General features: G+C 66.5%; 4 protein-coding genes across 4 annotated transcripts; 2 read left to right on the top strand and 2 right to left on the bottom strand.

Moving 5' to 3' along the window:
• The first annotated feature begins 541 nt into the window (after positions 1 to 541).
• On the top strand, positions 542 to 3,157 carry CHLRE_07g336550v5 (uncharacterized protein). The gene is made up of 4 exons (XM_043064273.1): positions 542 to 997; positions 1,116 to 1,229; positions 1,538 to 1,639; positions 1,845 to 3,157. Exons 1-4 carry the CDS (start codon positions 945 to 947, stop codon positions 3,028 to 3,030), a joined length of 1,455 nt encoding a protein of 484 aa, XP_042922841.1. The 5' UTR covers positions 542 to 944; the 3' UTR covers positions 3,031 to 3,157.
• A 2-nt stretch (positions 3,158 to 3,159) lies between these two features.
• CHLRE_07g336500v5 (uncharacterized protein) lies at positions 3,160 to 10,681 on the bottom strand. Its single transcript, XM_043064272.1, has 5 exons — positions 10,056 to 10,681; positions 7,245 to 9,926; positions 4,653 to 7,063; positions 4,222 to 4,468; positions 3,160 to 4,097 (listed from the first exon to the last, which is right to left on the bottom strand). Exons 2-5 carry the CDS (start codon positions 9,786 to 9,788, stop codon positions 3,492 to 3,494), a joined length of 5,808 nt encoding a protein of 1,935 aa, XP_042922840.1. The 5' UTR covers positions 9,789 to 9,926; positions 10,056 to 10,681; the 3' UTR covers positions 3,160 to 3,491.
• Positions 10,682 to 10,798: 117 nt separating this feature from the next.
• CHLRE_07g336450v5 (uncharacterized protein) lies at positions 10,799 to 12,571 on the top strand. Its single transcript, XM_001700043.2, has 3 exons — positions 10,799 to 10,978; positions 11,473 to 11,579; positions 11,797 to 12,571. Exons 1-3 carry the CDS (start codon positions 10,882 to 10,884, stop codon positions 11,929 to 11,931), a joined length of 339 nt encoding a protein of 112 aa, XP_001700095.1. The 5' UTR covers positions 10,799 to 10,881; the 3' UTR covers positions 11,932 to 12,571.
• An 8-nt stretch (positions 12,572 to 12,579) lies between these two features.
• Positions 12,580 to 15,831, bottom strand: CHLRE_07g336400v5 (uncharacterized protein). The gene is made up of 8 exons (XM_001700087.2): positions 15,490 to 15,831; positions 15,411 to 15,419; positions 14,929 to 15,166; positions 14,673 to 14,773; positions 14,418 to 14,465; positions 14,064 to 14,168; positions 13,535 to 13,750; positions 12,580 to 13,373 (listed from the first exon to the last, which is right to left on the bottom strand). The coding sequence occupies exons 1-8, from the start codon at positions 15,511 to 15,513 to the stop codon at positions 12,888 to 12,890; spliced, it is 1,227 nt and encodes a 408-aa protein (XP_001700139.1). The 5' UTR covers positions 15,514 to 15,831; the 3' UTR covers positions 12,580 to 12,887.
• Between the last annotated feature and the right edge of the window lie 376 nt (positions 15,832 to 16,207).

Raw genomic sequence — 16,207 nt, 5'->3', positions numbered from 1 at the left:
GATGGACGTATGCCCCTCTCCCTAACGCAAACCGGTACGTAGTAAACGGCAAGGCACAATGGCGGATGGAGGCTTTGTCTTCCGCGTCCAGAGTCCCCGCCCCACCCAATCAAGTCCCGGGTCCGGTGGGTCGCCCCATAACGCGCTACCAGCACATTTATTGCACGAAGCAAGGTTGCTCAGCTGCTCTGCTGCACAGCGCAACGGTGGCGCTCCTCGTCCCGCCCTCGTTCACGCGCGCGCGGCGCTTATTTGCTGCCTTACTTGCCCTTGCTTGGTCCAGCAGTTTAGCTGCTAGCTCAATACGTCCACCGGTCCAAGATTCCAGCAGAGCTCCCAGCAGGTTGCTTCTGCCGCAGCTCTAATGCGGAGGGCCCAATTTTCGTCAGCCGCTCATTTGCAAGGTATGCTGTCAGGTACAGACGTGTGAAAGGAACAACATCGCGCCTGGGCAGAGGGAGAGAGAGAGAGCGCTGCCTAAAGTTGCCCAACAAAGATGGCCAGGTGCTCTCCCAATATCTTATTGTGCTATAAAAGTAGAGACTTGTGCCCTGCATCCAGGCTAGGCAGACAGCTGTCATACGCAGAGGAAAAGGGGTTTGGGTTCAAGACCAGCAGCCAGCCAGCTATGGATTTGCGCGCGCTGCAGCAACGTAGCGTATGCAGCAGTTTGTGCAGCTAGCACAGCAGGTTCCTGGGAGTGCGGCAAGTTCCAAACGGGATGGCCAAGGGCCCCATGCGCAGCAGGGCTAAGTCCTTAGAGCTCAGGAGAACGCGCTTCACTCACAAACTATTCGAGTACGCACTTACCACTTTGTTACTCCCTGAACTCAAACACACAGAGCACCTGCTCCTGCTGGGGGCCCCAGTAGCAACTTGTTTCGCGAGCGCAACTGCGTCGCGGAACGCTTCGTTCTTCCCGCAACCAAGCCTTTTCATTCACCATGGCTGCTGTTATGCAGCCCAAGGCTGCTGGGCGTGTCGCAAGAAAGCTCGGGTGAGTATGGGGTTACTTGCTGCGCTCGGCGTGTGTCGGCTTCGAGCCGTTGTGCTCACTCGCGCTACTCGCCGCACATGTTGCTGACTGCGCATCGGCCATTGTCATGACGTCGCAGGTTTGACGACTGCAGAGTCGGCAACGTGCTCGAGGATGGACATGGGAATGCACGGCCTTTCTCCACGCCCGTAGGGGCGGTGGCGGTTCCTGTGCCGCCACTGGCACCTAAGCTGTGAGTGGGGTGCTATAAGGGATGCTTCATTGTGGGAAGGCTGCTGGGCGTTTCCGTCGCGGTCGGGCATCGTCCATCGGCGCGGTGTCCTCCTCCAGTGCGTTCCCTTCCACAGCTTGGCGGGTTGGGCTGTTCACTGGAGGCCTAGGTTCATGCTATGGGGTGGCGTCACAGCTCTATACTGCCTGCCTGCAGCCGGTGATCGTTGTTAGTTGGCTTTAGTGCGAGAAAAATGCTATGCAGTCAGCTGGCTTTCTCTCTTCCCCTACCTTACTGACTTGCATTCTTTGCCATGTGCGACCTTACAGGTATCCCTTCAGCACGCAGCCACTTGGGCCGAGCAGCCCCACACGCCACAACTTCGCGCACCCTTGGCCCGAGGCCGTCACACCTCAGACCGTCGACTGCACGTGAGCACGCCGCCGTAGCCAGAGTGCTGGTTTCCGCGCTGTCTGGCGGGGCCGGATGCTGTCAGAATCATGTGTGTTGTTTGTGCCCGTTGACTCCGCCGGATTCCTAAAGCACCGTAAAAGAGGACGCCGACGACGTTCCGTCCATCCATCCCCCATGCACGTGTCACTTACCCGCCCTTGAACTCATTTTGCCCCCACACAGGGCGGCTAGCGCGGCAGCTCAGTTTCCACGGAAGTACTTCTCGCGGAAGTGGAACCCGCACACCGGTGTGGTGCACCTGCACCCCCGGCAGCCCGAGCGCAGTCGCAAGCTGCAAGGCGCCTTCGACGCAGCAGCCGCCACCAACGCCGCACCGGGCCAGCACCACCGGTCGGCAGGCGTGGCCGTACGCATGGCTTACCAGCCGTGGCGCGCCGGCTGCTGGGATGTGCTGCAGGAGTCCTTGAGCTCGACAGCGGGCGGCAGCGGCAGCAGTAGCAGCGGCGGCGGCGGCAGCGGCGGCGGCAGCAGCTGCAGCTATGCAGTTCGGCGGGCGCTGCGCCGGGTGTGGTGGGAGGAGGGCCCTTGCCAGTTGTTTGGGACGCTGCTGCTTCACCAGCAGCAGCCGTGGACTCAGGAGGGGCACCAGCTGCAGCTGCTGGTGCAGCAATGCGCATGGGAGCAGTCGATCGAAGCGCTAGCCGAGCGAGCGGCGGCAGCGGCGCAGGACAAGGGGATGTGGCAGCGGCGGCGGCAGCCCGTGCCCCAGCAGGCGCCGCAGCTGAGGCCGCTTTCCACGGTATGGGAAGTGGAGGCGGAGGAGGAGGAGGAGGCGGAGGAGGTGGAGGAGGTGGAGGAGGAGGAGGAGGAGGAGGAGGTGGAGGAGGAGGAGGAGGAGGAGGAAGAGGAGGAGGTGGCGATGGAGAAGGAGGCGCATAAGCGGGCGGCGGAGGAGGCAAAGAAGCGGGCGGCGGAGGAGAAGCTGGCACGCAAAACGGCGTGGTGGCAGAAGCACGGGTGGCAGCTGCAGCATGAGTTGATAAAGCAGCAGCAGCAACAGCAGCAGCAGGGGGAGGAGGTGGAGGCAAAGGAGGTGGCGATGGAGGAGGCGGAGGAGCAGCAGCAGGCAAGGCATCAGGAGGAGGCGCAGAAGCGGGCGGAGGCGGAGGCGAAGCTGGCTCGCAAGGAGGCGGTGTGGCGTCAGCGCTTGTCGCAGCTGCAGGAGTTGCCTGCTGCCGCCTGCTCCTCCGCTGGCCGCACGGCCGGTCCAGTAGCAGCGAGCGCCCGCGGGGATTGTGTGTTGAGCGTCCGTCCAGTTCAGCCCGCTCGGCTGCCCAGGACGCCGCCACACCCCACCTCCCTGATTGCACTGGTGCTCGCTCGGCGGCAAGCGTGTGCGCGGCAGTAGCATACAGGCTGCTGGTGGCTGCTTGCTTGTAGTGGCATGTGAGCCTTTGTGAGTCAGCACGTGATCGATGGTACTGCTGCCCGTATTTGCATAGAATGTCTGACACACGGATGCATTGCCAATTTGAGGTTCCTGTTGGGGGTTAACTAGGCAAGGCATCGCGCCATGTTAAAACGAGCGTGATGGCATACACGCATGTGCCTTGTTCGGAGGACACGGCCCAAGCAGGAAGCATTTTGACCTGCGCATTCATACGCTGTGTCAACAGCTGCATTGCGCCTCACGCATTTAGGGAGACTCTGTGCATCTGACTGAAGTAATTCAAGTGAAACCAACAACGACACTAGCCACTGGAGGTCCGCTGACTGTGGCCTGCATTGTAAAACTAAGAACGGCCTTACAAGAGACCGGGCTACCGTAGCGCAGCAGCAGCCGAACAGACCTGCAACTACGCCTACACTCTACTTCTTGTCACGCTTGCGAGGCTGCTTCTTCGCGGCCCCACCTCCCCCAGCCCCTTTCTGCACCGTCTTGGCTGCGCCCACGGTCCCACCCGCCGCCGCCGCCACCGTCACAGCCGCCCTCAGCTGCTCTCCCCGCTGCCGGGCCGCCTCCATCATGCGCCCATACAATGCCGCCAGCTGCTCCTCACGCGCCGCCGCTGGCAGCGCCAGCCACGGCTCCACTCGCAGCGCCGCCACCAGCCAGCCGCGCAGCCGCAGCAGCCGCACAGGCACTGAGCCCGCCGCGAGAGGCGCCGGCACCGCCGCAGGGACAGGCGGCGGCGAAGCCGCCACAGCCGACCCACCCGCACCCACTTCACCCCGCGCTGCGGCCCTGGCGGTCGCGCCGCGAGCGGCACCGGCACGACCGCCAGGCGACGCGGCCGCGGCGTCACGCGGCCCTGATGCTGTAGTTGCTGCCGCCACCTCGTGCCAGGGCGCCACCAGCACAATGGCGAAGGCGGCGCGGCGGCCCAGCTGCATCACGGCGTGCCGGTCGCCCGCGAAGCTGCCGCGCCACATGACCGGCAGCTCGCGCGCCTCCGCTGCCGCCTCCAGGGACGCCTGCAGTGCGGTGTGTTGTGTTGAGGTCAAGCGCCCAACACAGCAACCGGCAGACGACGAACATGAGAAGCAAATGCACACGACAGCTCCACCACCACCACGACCACCACCACCGGCGCCTCACCTGCGCGCGCAGCAGCTGCCGTACCATGCCGGCGGGCTGTGCCGCCAGCACCTCCGCTGGCGCCAGCCGCCACCGCGCACCCGCCTCCTGGCCCTTCCGCCAGCGGCGGCTGAGGCGCAGGCGGCGCCAGGTGGAGGGCCGCTGCCGCGCCACCAGCGCCCGCACCTCCACCAGGGCGCGCAGCAGCGCCGGCCGCCCCTCCAGCGGAGCCGTGGAGCGCAGGCCCAGCAGCCGAGCCGCCGCGTACCTGCAGCGCCGAGGCGGCAATAGAGTGCGGCCCCAGGTCAACAACACGTCTGTGGTCCAAGCGGGAAGCATCTAAGCAAAAACCGCCTACAAGCATCAAGCCCGAGCCGTGTAGGTGCATCGTTACGCGTTGATGCTGACCAACATTACTCAAGGTCATAATTAAGCGGCCGCCGCCGGCTCACCTGAACAGCCGCGGGGTGTACATGCGCGCCACGCACATGGCCCACGCCGCCCGCACCAGGCTCTCCAGCGTCAGCACCTCGGTCCGCTCCACACACAGCCGCCGAGACAGCAGCGCCAGGCAGCGCCGCAGCAGCTCCTGGCCGCCCGCCGCCTCCAGCCCCGCCTGCTGCCGAGGCGGGTAGATGGGCGCCACAGCCGCCGCTAGCGGCGGCGGGGCCGCCGGTGGCGCCGGCGCCGCCGCCGCGCCCGTACCCACACCCGCAGGCTTGCTGCCACCTTTGCGCGAGGCCACACGCTTGCGAGATGCAGCAGCCGCGGCCGCCTCCGCTGCGGCGTCCCGGCTGGCCTGGCGCCGCGCCGCAGCCGCCACCGCAGCTGCAGCTGCGATGCGCACGGTTGCGCGTTGCAGCAGCTCCGCCCGCGGACGCAGTCGGAACAACCGCTCGCCGGGCGGCAGGCGAAGCGGCCACAGCTGCAGCGGCAGCGGAGGCATGGGCGGCAGGGGTGCGCTCGCGAGCGCAGCGGCCACGTCAGCGGCACTGACTTCGTGGCCCACGAGTGCCGCTGCTGCTGTTGCTGCTGCTGCTGCTGTTGCAGCTGCATCCGGTATGAGGTCGCCAGCCGCCGCTTCATCGCCCTCCGCAGCCCTGGCCAGCTGCCGCCGCTGCCCTGCCGCCGCTGCAGGCACGTACCTCCGCTGGGGAAGGCGTACCAGCAGCGCACTGGCCGGGGACCGGCTGGCAGGCTGCACGACCGCCGCCGCCCTCGCGGCAGCGGCGACGGCATCACTCGATGCTGTTGGAGCGCGACGGGTGGCACGCACCCGCACCCGCACGCCTCGCCGAACGCCGCCCATTGCCACCGAACCACCCGTCCGAGCTCCCCCAGCCTCCACGGCCCCCAGCCGCGCAACATCCTCGGGCGTAAGGACGGCCACCCCGGCCCCTGCCGTGGCCTCAGCAGCTGCCGCAGCCGCTATGGGTGTCCGCTTAACACCGCGCGTGGCCCGGCGCAGCAGCCGCGCCACCGCCGCCCACAGCTCGTCGCCCTGGCCCGACGCCTCCCGACCAGTTGCCTGCTGCTCCGGCTGCTCCTGCTGCTGCAGTGACTGAAGTTGAGATTGTAGTTGCCCTGCATCCCCCAACAGCGCCAACTCCCCAGCCCACGCCGGCGCCTGATCGGCCTCATGGTTGTCCACCCCGTCTGCAGCCGACGCAGCGCCCTCCACAGGCACCGTCGCGTCGCTGGGCCGGGTCCGTGGGCCAAGCGGCAGCATCGCATGCGCCCCTAGGTCCGCCGCACCGCTGCCACTGACGCCACTGAAGCCAGTGCCAGGGCGCACGGGCGGCGCCAGCATGGTCACCGCCCACGCCAGCTCGCACAAGGTGTGGGAGGCCAGGCCGGGCGCCAGCGGCAGCAGCAGCGCGCAGGCGGCCTGCAGCACCGGGGGCGCCGGGCGATGGCGGTGCTCCACACAGGCGCTGAGGAACATGGACAGTAGCCCGCCGTCCAGCTGCCGCTGCCGCTGCGGCTGCCGTTGCCGCTCCGGCTTGTCACCGCTTCTGTTGGTGTCGGCGCTGGTGGTAGCGCAACCGGCATCAGCACGTATGGCTGCCTCAACCACCGCCGCCAGACCCGCCACGACGTCCGGTGGCAGAACGGCGCCTCCGGTGTGATGGCCGGCGCCGGACCCGGCATGTGGTCCCGACGCCGCCTGCCGCGGCGGCAGCGCCTCCGCGTGCCCGGGCGGCATGCCAGGCGCGGCCGGAGGCGCAGCGGCTGGCGCCGGGGAGGGCGGCGGGCCTCGCGCCATCGCCGCTAGGCCCCACAGCAGCGGCACCGCCTCAGCGGCCGCCAGGTGACGCCGCAGGCGGCCCGGAGCCACACGCCGCTGCTGCGCCTGCGCCTGCACCTGCGCCGGCGGCTGTTGGCCCCGGCGGTCCTTGGCTGGAGGCGGCAGCAGGTGCGGCACACGCGAGCACACCAGCTGCAGGAAGGCGCTGTCGGTGACGCCGAGGCGCCCCAGCGAGCACACCACACTCGGCAGCCACACCGCCTCGTCATCCGGCTGCGTGTCGCGCTGCTGCCCTGGCGACGGCGGCGCACCCCTGCCGCTGCCGTTGCCGCTGCTGCTGCCGTACCCGCTCCTGCCGATGCTCACGCCCCCCGCGGCCGCGGCTGCCTCAGCTGCCTCGGCCGCTGACATGCGCGCTGCGGCAGTCGCCAGCAGTGCCCGCGTCAGGCGCGCGTGGCGGCAGCGGAAGTGCGCCATGGCTGCGCCCACCATGGCCAGGCCGCGGCCGGACAGGCCGGGCGCCAGCACCGCGGCGCGCTCCCACAACGCCGCCAGGGCCCCGTCTCCGGGGTTGAGCTGCGCGGTGGCATAGGCCCAGGCCAGCATCGCCACTCCCTGGTGGCCAATGCAGACACACACATCTCCCTTGAGTACACATGTGTGTAAGCCCGAGATTTCGGCTGTTTCCACTGACAACCGAGACAGGCATTGTACCACAGCAGATAAGGAGCAGAAACGCGGACAAATGCAGGAAAGGGGCCCTCAGAGCAGGCGTCAATATAATTATCATGCGCACCTGCGGCCCCAGATGTGGAAGGGCGGCCAGCAGCGCCCCGCGTGAGCCGTTGAAGAGGCGGAGGCACGCCATGCCCGCGCCTTCGCCGCCCGAGCCAGATCCCGAGTCCATCAGCCGCGCAACACTCCACAGCGCCATCGCCAGCTGCCCCGGCCTCAGAGCCGCCGCCGCCGCTGCCCCTCCTGAGGCTGCTGCTGCCGACTGTGGCAACGGCGCCTGCACCAGCAGCGACGCGAGGCGGCCGGCTGCGGTGTCCAGCGCCGCCGCCGCGCCCGCCGCCTGGCCGCCACCCAGCACCGCCAACGCCCACGTGGCCATCAGCAACGACTGGGTGTCGTACTGTGGAAGTCGCGCCGCCACTGCATCACACAAGCGCTGCAGCGCCGCCGCCGGCAGCGCCACCGGGACAGACGCACACTGCTGACCGGCGACGGCAGCTGAGCCGCCGCGGCCGTCTGCTGACAGGCTCAGCCGCGCGAGCGCCCAAGCGAATCGCGCCAGCTGCGGCGGCGGCATGTCTGCAGCCGGAATGCTGCTAATGCCCGTCGCAGCCGGCAGCAGCTGCAGGTCTGCCACGAAGGCCGGCGCCGCTGCGCCCTCGCCGCCGGCAGCCAGGCCTGCGGCCACGGCTCCCACCAGGCGCTGCGCGGGGTACCGCAGCCGCGCAAACGCCCACAGGCAGGTGCCCAAAGCATAGCCGCGCATGTACATGTGCTGTTGCTGCTGCTGCCGGTCTCTGCCGCCCCCTGCGCCGCCGCCTAGCAGCTCCAGACATCGCTCCTCCAGCGCCCCCAGCAGCGGCCACAGCCTCGCGCCCGCTGCCTCCCCGCCCACAGCCCCCTCCTCCGCAGTAACAGCCACACCGCTGCCGCCTCCGGCCCCAGCCGCCAACAGGTCAATGCCCTCCTCCTCCTCCGGCTCGTCCTCCGCCGCGCTGCCGTACACACTGCCGTACACGTACAGCAGCTCGGCCACATCCTGCGGGCCCAGGTCGTACAGCCGCGCGCTGACGTACTGCCGGCTGGCGGCCAGTAGCCGCCGCGCGGCCGCCGACGCGCCGGGACCAGCCGGGTCAGCCGCGGCCGGTCCGGCCGCAGATGCGCTCACGCCACCGCCGTCGCTGATACCTAAAAAGGCTCCTAGCGCCGTCAGGCCACCAAGCAGGTTGGCGAGCTCCCGAGTCTTGAACGCCCGCAGCTGCGGCTCCGCCGCCGCCACCAGCGCCTCCACCGCTGCCGCCTGTGCCGCGTCAGCCGCTGCCACGGCGGCGGCGCCGGCTCCGCCGGCATGACCTGCCCCGCCCGCAACCACATGTGTGCCCTGCAGCAGCGGCGCAGCGCTGACGGGTGCTGCCGACGGAGGCTGTGGCTGCAGCTGCGGCTGCAACTCCAACCGCATGGGCCGCCGCTGCAGTGTCGTCCCCGGAACCGCTTGAGCACCCCTGTTTGGGCCCGTGGCACCAGGGGCAGCGACGGCTACAGCCGCGGCTGTGACCGCGGTGCCGACCCCTGACAAGCCCAGTGGCAGTGCCGCCGCGCCCCGAGGCGCCCGCTGCGGCAGCGAGCGCGACAAGCCCCACGTCATGTTGGCTAGGGCCTGGGGCGAGCAGCCGCCGCCGCGGGCGGCGCCCGCCACCGCCTCACACACGGCCCGCCTCACCGCCGTGTCGCTGTACGGCAGCCCCATCTTGCCCATGCCGTACACCACCATGGACAGACCCACAGGCGCCATGCCGCCCAGCAACCCCGGCTCCGCCAGCCGCGCCGCCAGCGCCGCCGCCAGTGCGTGCAGTGCGCCCGCGGCCCCACCCGAACCTGCGACGCTGCCCACGACCTTGCCCAGCGCCCACACCAGGTCCTGCAGCTCACGCGGCTCCAGGCAGCCGACCGCCGGCAGCGATTGCGACGGCGATTGATGCTGCGGCTGCGGTGCGTGAGGCTGCGGCTGACAGTGCTGATGTGGCGGTGAGCGCTGCTCGGCCGCCGATGCTACGGCATGCGCCGCCAGCGCCTCCGCCAGCCGCACACCCCCGCTGCTCCTCCCGCCGCTGCTGCGGCCTCCGTCCCCCAGCTTGGCCAGGTTGTGCAGCAGCAGAGCGCCCGAGCGGAAGGGGCTGGCCTGCTCCCTGTCCGCACAGTGAGCAACCGGCCAAGGCCCCGCCTTGCCGCCCACTTCCGTGCTATCCATACGTTCCGAGAGCGGTGGGCGCGCAGGTAGTAGGTGGCGAGCACCCGCCTCCGCAATTGCCTCCAGCAGCCCTGAGAGAGCTGCCTCCGTCTCGCGTTCACCTTGTCCCCGGCGCGGCCCTGACCCGAGTGCTGGCCGTAGCCGCAGCAGCTGCTTTGTCAGCCGCACCAGCTCCGGCAGCGTCAACGAGCCCGTGGTGGAACTGCTACCGCTGCCATAGGCACTGCCAGCGCCCCTTGCGCCGCTGCTCCCGCTAGTGTCACTTGCAGGTCTACAGCTGCTAATGTCGCTACCGCCACTGCCAGTATTGCTACTGCTGCTACAGTGCCAGGTGAGGGCAGCGAGCACCTGACTCATCTCGTGACCCGTGGCAACAGCGCCGGCTGTGTGGCTGCTGTGTCTGCCCCTGCTGCCCGCGCCCACACCTCCGGCGCCGCCGACACCCCAGCCTCCTGCAGACGCTGCGAGTCCCTCCAGAGCTCTCAAACAAGAGGCCTGTTAAGGGCGGGGCATGTAGGGCGGGGCCGGAAAGCAGATATAGGATGAGAAGGCCTAGAGCTAGCGGAAAAAGGTCTAGAGGTGCCACATCAAGCCACAGATTGCATCCACGAACGCATACTTCACCTTGTCCATCGCAGGCGCTACAACGGGTGCCGCGGCCGGCGTGGCTTGCCGTCTAGCGACCTCACTGGTGGCGGCGTCATGCTGGTGAGACGCGCCGTTTCTGGATGTGGCGGCGGCAGCGGCATGGTACGCTGCAGCAGTTCCTATGCGCGTGACGCCATCAGTAGGAAGCTCAGGAGAAGACGGGCCCGAGTCAGAAACTGCGCCATGAGGACCGGACCGCTTGTCGTGGATCGTTGCGGGTGGCACGTTGCTGGCGCCCGGATGGGGGCGCTCCACACGCCGCGGCCGCAGAAGGCGAGCGGCCAACCGGTCATTGGTACTGTCTGCCCCCAAGGGCAGCGTGGAGAACTCTTCATTTAGCAAAGAATCTGGACGCGCAATTGCGCGCGGGGCTGCTGTGTGGCGGCCTGTGGAGGAAGCATGTGTGGCTGCGCTGCCAATTATCAAGTTTGAAGTGCTCTCAGCTCGGGCTCTTGCGCTGCTCCATGTATTTGCGTTGTTATAAAGCGTCTTGTGCATTCTTAAGCAGTTAGGTGGTGCGGCTCAGGCCAGACACAACACCCGGGGGAGTTTCATGTATCGCCCAAATGCTCGTTCCATTTTCAATTGAGTCAAACGTGAGTATACTAGCTGGCTACGCTAGCCCAGCCGTATTTCGGAAGCACAGAGTCGTCCGACGCCATGCGCAGAATGATAAATTTGTCTCCCCGCTTCTCCTCGCTAGGCCATTCAGTGTCGCATTCAATCGTTAACATCTACAAGGTTTTGAACAGCGCTTATACATTTTTCTCTCGTGTCCTGGTGGCCAGCAGCCGACGTAAGAATGCAAGCAGTCTGCACGCGTGCTCGCGCTGTTAGCGGCCCCGCCCCCGTCAAGCGTACTAGCAGCCAGCTGGTTGTGCGCGCGCAGGCGGTGTCGGGTAAGCGGGGTTTGACAGGACAATGGTGTCGGGGGAGGAAGCACGACACGTGCGGCGAACGCGGAGTGGTCTTGGTCGTGCACGCATTGCACAAAGCGACTACAGCGGAGTGGCGAAAGGCCTACCGCGCGGACAGCCGAGCTGCGTCGTCATCTCGCATTGTCATCGACCGACCAGACACGCGAGCCGCTTACCCGGACGCGGATAGCGCCGTAACGCCTTAGTTCGCTGCGGGCATAGCAGTCGAACTCAACTGCGCCGCTCGCGTCGTGCGACAGAAGGTTGTGTTAGCGAAAAGGGGCTCACGGGTGCAGAGCCACGCGGCACGGCTGGCCTCGGGGTTCTCTCGGACCCGGCGCCAGCTCCCCTGACGCGGCTGCACACGTCGCTTGCCCCCCATGCCATGCGGCATGCTTCTACGTCGGGCGCCTGAATCCTAGAGCCTTTCACGGCATGCTAACCCCGTCTGCCGCCACCGCTTCTGCTGTGCGCAGAGGCTTCGTCCTCGACCTCGTTCAAGCTCCCGACGAAGGCACCCCTGCCTAAGGATGCGGAGGGCGTCAAGGCCGTGATCGCCAAGTCGCACGAGATCCACGGCCAGGTGTGTGCGCCACTCGCTCACGAGCTGCTGAATGTTCTTGCGTCATAAGGGATGTCTTGGCAGGATGACGGTTTGGCTGCCGGGCGTATGCGCCACGTTGGCTTCCTGTGACCGGGGACCTATCCGACGAGACCGCTATCATGTAAACATGCCACAATGTCACACACGCTGCATGGCCGCCCCGCCCCGCCCCGCAACCCGCCGCGCCCCACCCCAGGGTCGCTCCATGTGGTTCTGCCTTAGCGGCGCCGGCAAGCGCGGCTTCGCTGGGACGTACCTGGCGCACGCCGACACCATCGACTGGCAGTCAATTTCCAGCGGCTCCATGGACTCGTACAACATTTACAGCTAGATGTGTAAAGCTGCAGCTGCTTTCATTTCATAGGTGCAGATTATTTCGGAGCGAACAGGAACCTAGTGCTCACTTGGTGTAGATGGGCCGGTCAGGGCGGGTCAGGGTGCATGATTGGAGAGCCGGGCATGAAGAGGGAGAGCTCGTACTGCGTGTGGTACAAGGGTAGTTCGTGTGCGAAGTACGTAGGTGCGCAAGTGCGTAAGCACATAACTAAAGGCATGTGGGTGGTGCGGCGCAATGCAGGCTTGCAGGGGCTCTCGAGATGTGGGCAGGCATGGACATTGCGGTGGTGCATTGCGGGTGGCCTCGGACTTTGTTGCTGAGGGCCTTCCCGGGTGCTGGGGAATCAGTGGCTAATGTACGCGGTTGGAGCCGACGCCGCGGCCGTTTGCCATGTCCAGCTCCTGGTGCTGGGGCCATAGGGGCGCACACGCCCACTTGGTGCTCAGCGTTGCGATGCACGTGGCGGGCTAGGCTGAGCCGCTGAGGTGCACAGTCACGGCTGTCAATTGGAGGTAGGGAGGTTCCATGGTTGGAGCGATGTCCGCTTCAGACCCGGGGTGCCCGTGCCCCTGCTTCAAACGGTGACGGTATAGCAGGGGCATCCCCAGCGGTAAACTGGTTAAACCGTGCATGACGCCCCTCTTGTCCCATGGTTACGCCGTTGCGGGGTGCTGAATTGCAAAGCCTAGGAGGACAGCGAGCGCATGGTAACCAGTGCTTGTCCGGCGCAACGGTATCGGTTCCTTTGGCAGAGGTCCGCATTTGCAGTTACAGCTCAACAGACAACAGCACACGGATCCGCGTGTCAACGCAGCTCTCGCCAGCCCCTATTGCATGGCTGCGACTCCGAACGCTGTCCTCACAACCACTTTGCGGCTTGCCCGCCAGCCACATCAACAACTTGCGCCGCTTGCCCCCTGGTATCACTCCTGAGAGCGAATCAAGCCGCATCACGACGTGAGCCACGGCGCCGGGCTGTGCCCCATGCGCTCCAGCGGCGTCTTGCGGCTGTACACCGCCCGGTCGTACTCCTCCACCAGCTCCACCAGCTCGGCCAGCACCGCAGCCTCGGGCTGGCCACACGGCAGTTTGGCCGCCGCCACCGCTACCGACTGCTGCTGCGGCGAATGCAACTGCTGCGGTGAAGTCTGCTCCGGCTGGGGTGGCGAGGCTGTGGGCTGCGTCGAGTCGGTGCCTGCGTCCGTTGGCGCTTGGGCGGTTCGGCCCTGTCCCGGCCGCCAGCGCGCCTTCACCGTCGCCGCCTCGCTGCTGCTGGCACTGGCACTGCTGCTTGCGCTTGTGGCCGAGGCAGCGGATGCAGCAGCGGGGGCGGTTTGGCCGCTGATTGCGGCCAGGCGGGCGCGGATGACCGCCGTCAACGCCTCCGGGGTGGTGACCACGAAGGAGGGCTTGCCGCCCTCCGCCTCAGGCGGGGTCTGCGGCAGGAGCGGATCCCAGCAAACAAACTGTCTTGGAAACAGCGTTGACAATGTCAGCATGTATCAAATTTAAATTTCCGAGTTACGCAGGAGCTCTACGGCAGCATGGTTCCCCGGCTGTGGCACACACACTGCCAGGTCCGGGCAAGGGCGCGCACCTGCAGACCCGGCGGTGTGAATGCGTCCGGCAGGAAGGTGGCTCGCTCCTCGGTGCTGTACATGCCGTGCAGCAGCGCCCGCAGCACTGCTTGCGCGGCGCTGGACCCCTCGCCGCCCTCGCCGCCGCTGCCCTCGCCATCGTCCTGGTAGCCCATCAGGCGCGAGCGCACGCGCGCCATGGCGCCCGCCGCCAGGTCCGCATACGCCTTGTTGTGCTGCGGTGGGTTGTGAGTGCCGGAGCCCAACAAGGACAGGGGTGTTGTGAACGTAGAGTTGTGGAATGGTGTGGCGAAACGGGCATAAGGAGACCGCAGGTATGCTATGGAGGTAGTCGCAATGTGGGCGGCAAACCCTACAGAAGCTCCCTAGCAGCTGCCGGACAGCCATCAGTCCGATGCCGATGCCAAGACGCGCAGACGGCTAGCAGTGTACGGTTAGCAGTGGGAGCGTTTGGCAAGCAGTGAAGCACTCGCACAAACAAGCTTTGAACCCAGCAGCCGCAGCCACACACCTGCCTCACCCACTCACCTTCGTGAACTCTTCAATAGCGCTGCGGGTAGCCGGCCCCTTGCGCGGCCCTGAGCCAAAGCCGCCCGCGCCGCCCGCCAGTGATTCCCGCAGCTTCTTCTCCTCCTGCATGCGGCGTCACGCAAAGAGCAGCGTCGCATTCGTGCTACCCAACCAGAATGCCAACTCGATGCATGCGTGACTGCCTGACTGCCCAATGTTTTGCATTGGGTTTGAGTAGTTTGGGCTGGTATCTACAGCCCCCCTCTCCAGGACACGACGCTCTCTGTCGCCGCCCCCTCCCCGCCTCCCTCCCACCTCCCCGCCTCCCTCCCACCTTCCCGCCTCCCTCCCATCTCCCCGCCTCCCACCCACCTCCTCGCCCAGGCGGTACAGCTGGTCCAGGTCCACTCCCTTGGCCACCTGCGGCATGAGGGCACGTGCAGCCGCATGCAGCGAACCAGGGCGGGGAGGAGAGGGCAGGTTGGTGCATCAGTGACGGCAGGGGCAAGGGCGGCAGTACACGCCCGAGCCAGCACCTCGTAGTCATGCTGTCCCTGCATGCTCGCGAGTTAATGTCGGTTGAGATATTCCCCCGCAGATGCCTCAGGCGCCCAGACGCCCACCCACCCGCGGCGCCTGCTTGCCGGTCTCCACGCGCCACTGCCTCAAGTTGGAGTAGGCTAGGCTGCTGGCCAGGCTGGGAAGCAGCTTGCGGTTGGCCTGCTCCTCTGTGTGCCAACGAGCAAATAGATGGACTTTTAGAATTTTGCCAATAGGTTGTAATCTTGTATGCGTGCAAGTCCCACGCTGGTGACCATGGCCCACCTATCAACAACGCATCCCCCAGCCCAGCCGCCTCTTCAGACGTCAGTGCACAACTCACCAACCCACTCGCGCATCAACGTGAGCTCCTGCCCTAGCCGCGCCGCCGCCTCCCTCAGCTCCGCGCTGGCCAGCTGCTGCCCCTGCCCCGGTGCCCCCGGCATGCCTGGCAGGCCCTCCCGCCGCTCCTGGTCTCGCAGCCAAAACAGGAAGCGGCTGTCGAGCAGCTCGTCGGTACGGGCGGCGGCGGCCTGCCGCAGCTGCTGTGCACTCAATGGCGCCAGCTCCGACACAAGGGCCTGAGACGGCGAGCGACATGCAGATCGTCAGGTAGGAAGTCAGTTAGGATGTCAGGTAGAAAGTCAGGAACGAATGACGGAGGATCGAGGGCAGGGGGGCCGGGTTACAAGCGGATGCTGTACATGCGTCTGTGCCGGAAGCCCGGCATGCACAGGGCCGGATGCGAGCAGATGTACAGGAGTACGTGAGGAGTTCGGAAGGGGGCTGTGGCTGTGCGAGGGAGGAGCGGTGCTGTCGCCTCACCTGATAGCGCTGGACGTCCGACGGAGTGGGAGCCGTGGAGTCCGCTGCTGCGCCAGCCTGGGGCCAGGTGGATTGGCACCTGTGCAGCCTTGCCCGCCTGCATCCATGGCAGCCTCGGTGGGCTACCCAAAAGCTCCTGCTAAGAAGAGGGTACGTGGCAGCATCGCCATGTCCCGAAGTGGAGCAGGGGGTGTGGGTGCCCGCACGCGACAAGGAAGTGGCGACGCAAGTGGGTGGCGAGCGCCGCCCTGACATCTGCTCTTGTGCGTGGCGAAGGTTTATGCTTCTACTGTGGAGCATTGTTGAGGCCATACTGAGAAGATGGCAAAGTAATCAAGGCGGTAGACCAGAATCGTTGTGTCAACAGTCTGGGCTTCGCAGACTGAATCCCAGAGTCAGTACAGAAGACACACACATTTGATTATGGCCGTGTGCAACTATATTGAACCTTTGATGACATCGAGGACCCGCATCGCCGAGTCCATCCGAGCGCAGTGCCCGGGCCGACCCGGGTGGCCGCCCGACCGGCTGGTCGGTCCTTCGGACGAAGGGCAGGGCGGCCGACCTCGCGTAACCAAGGACGGGGTTAGGATGCGGAGTTGTTCAATGCGATGCGGGCCAAGGGGGCAGCTTCAGTGTACGGTCCATTGTGTGGAGTGGGGAGGCGTGGGGTGGCTCGGCTCCTCACGGCTACTCGGTACCCTCCCGGTCTCCCTTTCTGGCGGCAGCCCCCCACACGCCATGGGTGTGGGCCCTGCTCATTCAAGCATACTTGCTTCCACATTGTCCTACGACCA

This window comes from Chlamydomonas reinhardtii, chromosome 7 (assembly GCF_000002595.2).
Source record: "Chlamydomonas reinhardtii strain CC-503 cw92 mt+ chromosome 7, whole genome shotgun sequence".
NCBI lineage: Eukaryota > Viridiplantae > Chlorophyta > Chlorophyceae > Chlamydomonadales > Chlamydomonadaceae > Chlamydomonas > Chlamydomonas reinhardtii.
Note: the sequence above shows the minus strand (reverse complement) of the source record. Positions and strands in the feature narration are given on the sequence as shown.

Excerpts from the sequence above, each read along its gene's own strand:
- CHLRE_07g336550v5 (XM_043064273.1), top strand. The coding sequence starts at position 945 with ATGGCTGCTGTTATGCAGCCCAAGGCTGCTGGGCGTGTCGCAAGAAAG. Across the intron at positions 998-1,115 it reads CGTGTCGCAAGAAAGCTCGG|GTTTGACGACTGCAGAGTCG; the intron begins GTGAGTATGGGG and ends ATGACGTCGCAG. Across the intron at positions 1,230-1,537 it reads CCGCCACTGGCACCTAAGCT|GTATCCCTTCAGCACGCAGC; the intron begins GTGAGTGGGGTG and ends GCGACCTTACAG.
- CHLRE_07g336500v5 (XM_043064272.1), bottom strand. The coding sequence starts at position 9,788 with ATGAGTCAGGTGCTCGCTGCCCTCACCTGGCACTGTAGCAGCAGTAGC. Across the intron at positions 4,469-4,652 it reads TACACCCCGCGGCTGTTCAG|GTACGCGGCGGCTCGGCTGC; the intron begins GTGAGCCGGCGG and ends TCGGCGCTGCAG. Across the intron at positions 4,098-4,221 it reads GGCAGCTGCTGCGCGCGCAG|GCGTCCCTGGAGGCGGCAGC; the intron begins GTGAGGCGCCGG and ends ACCGCACTGCAG.
- CHLRE_07g336450v5 (XM_001700043.2), top strand. The coding sequence starts at position 10,882 with ATGCAAGCAGTCTGCACGCGTGCTCGCGCTGTTAGCGGCCCCGCCCCC. Across the intron at positions 10,979-11,472 it reads GCGCGCGCAGGCGGTGTCGG|AGGCTTCGTCCTCGACCTCG; the intron begins GTAAGCGGGGTT and ends TGCTGTGCGCAG. Across the intron at positions 11,580-11,796 it reads CGCACGAGATCCACGGCCAG|GGTCGCTCCATGTGGTTCTG; the intron begins GTGTGTGCGCCA and ends GCCCCACCCCAG.
- CHLRE_07g336400v5 (XM_001700087.2), bottom strand. The coding sequence starts at position 15,513 with ATGCAGGCGGGCAAGGCTGCACAG. Across the intron at positions 14,774-14,928 it reads GTTGATGCGCGAGTGGGTTG|AGGAGCAGGCCAACCGCAAG; the intron begins GTGAGTTGTGCA and ends GTTGGCACACAG. Across the intron at positions 13,751-14,063 it reads CTATTGAAGAGTTCACGAAG|CACAACAAGGCGTATGCGGA; the intron begins GTGAGTGGGTGA and ends AACCCACCGCAG.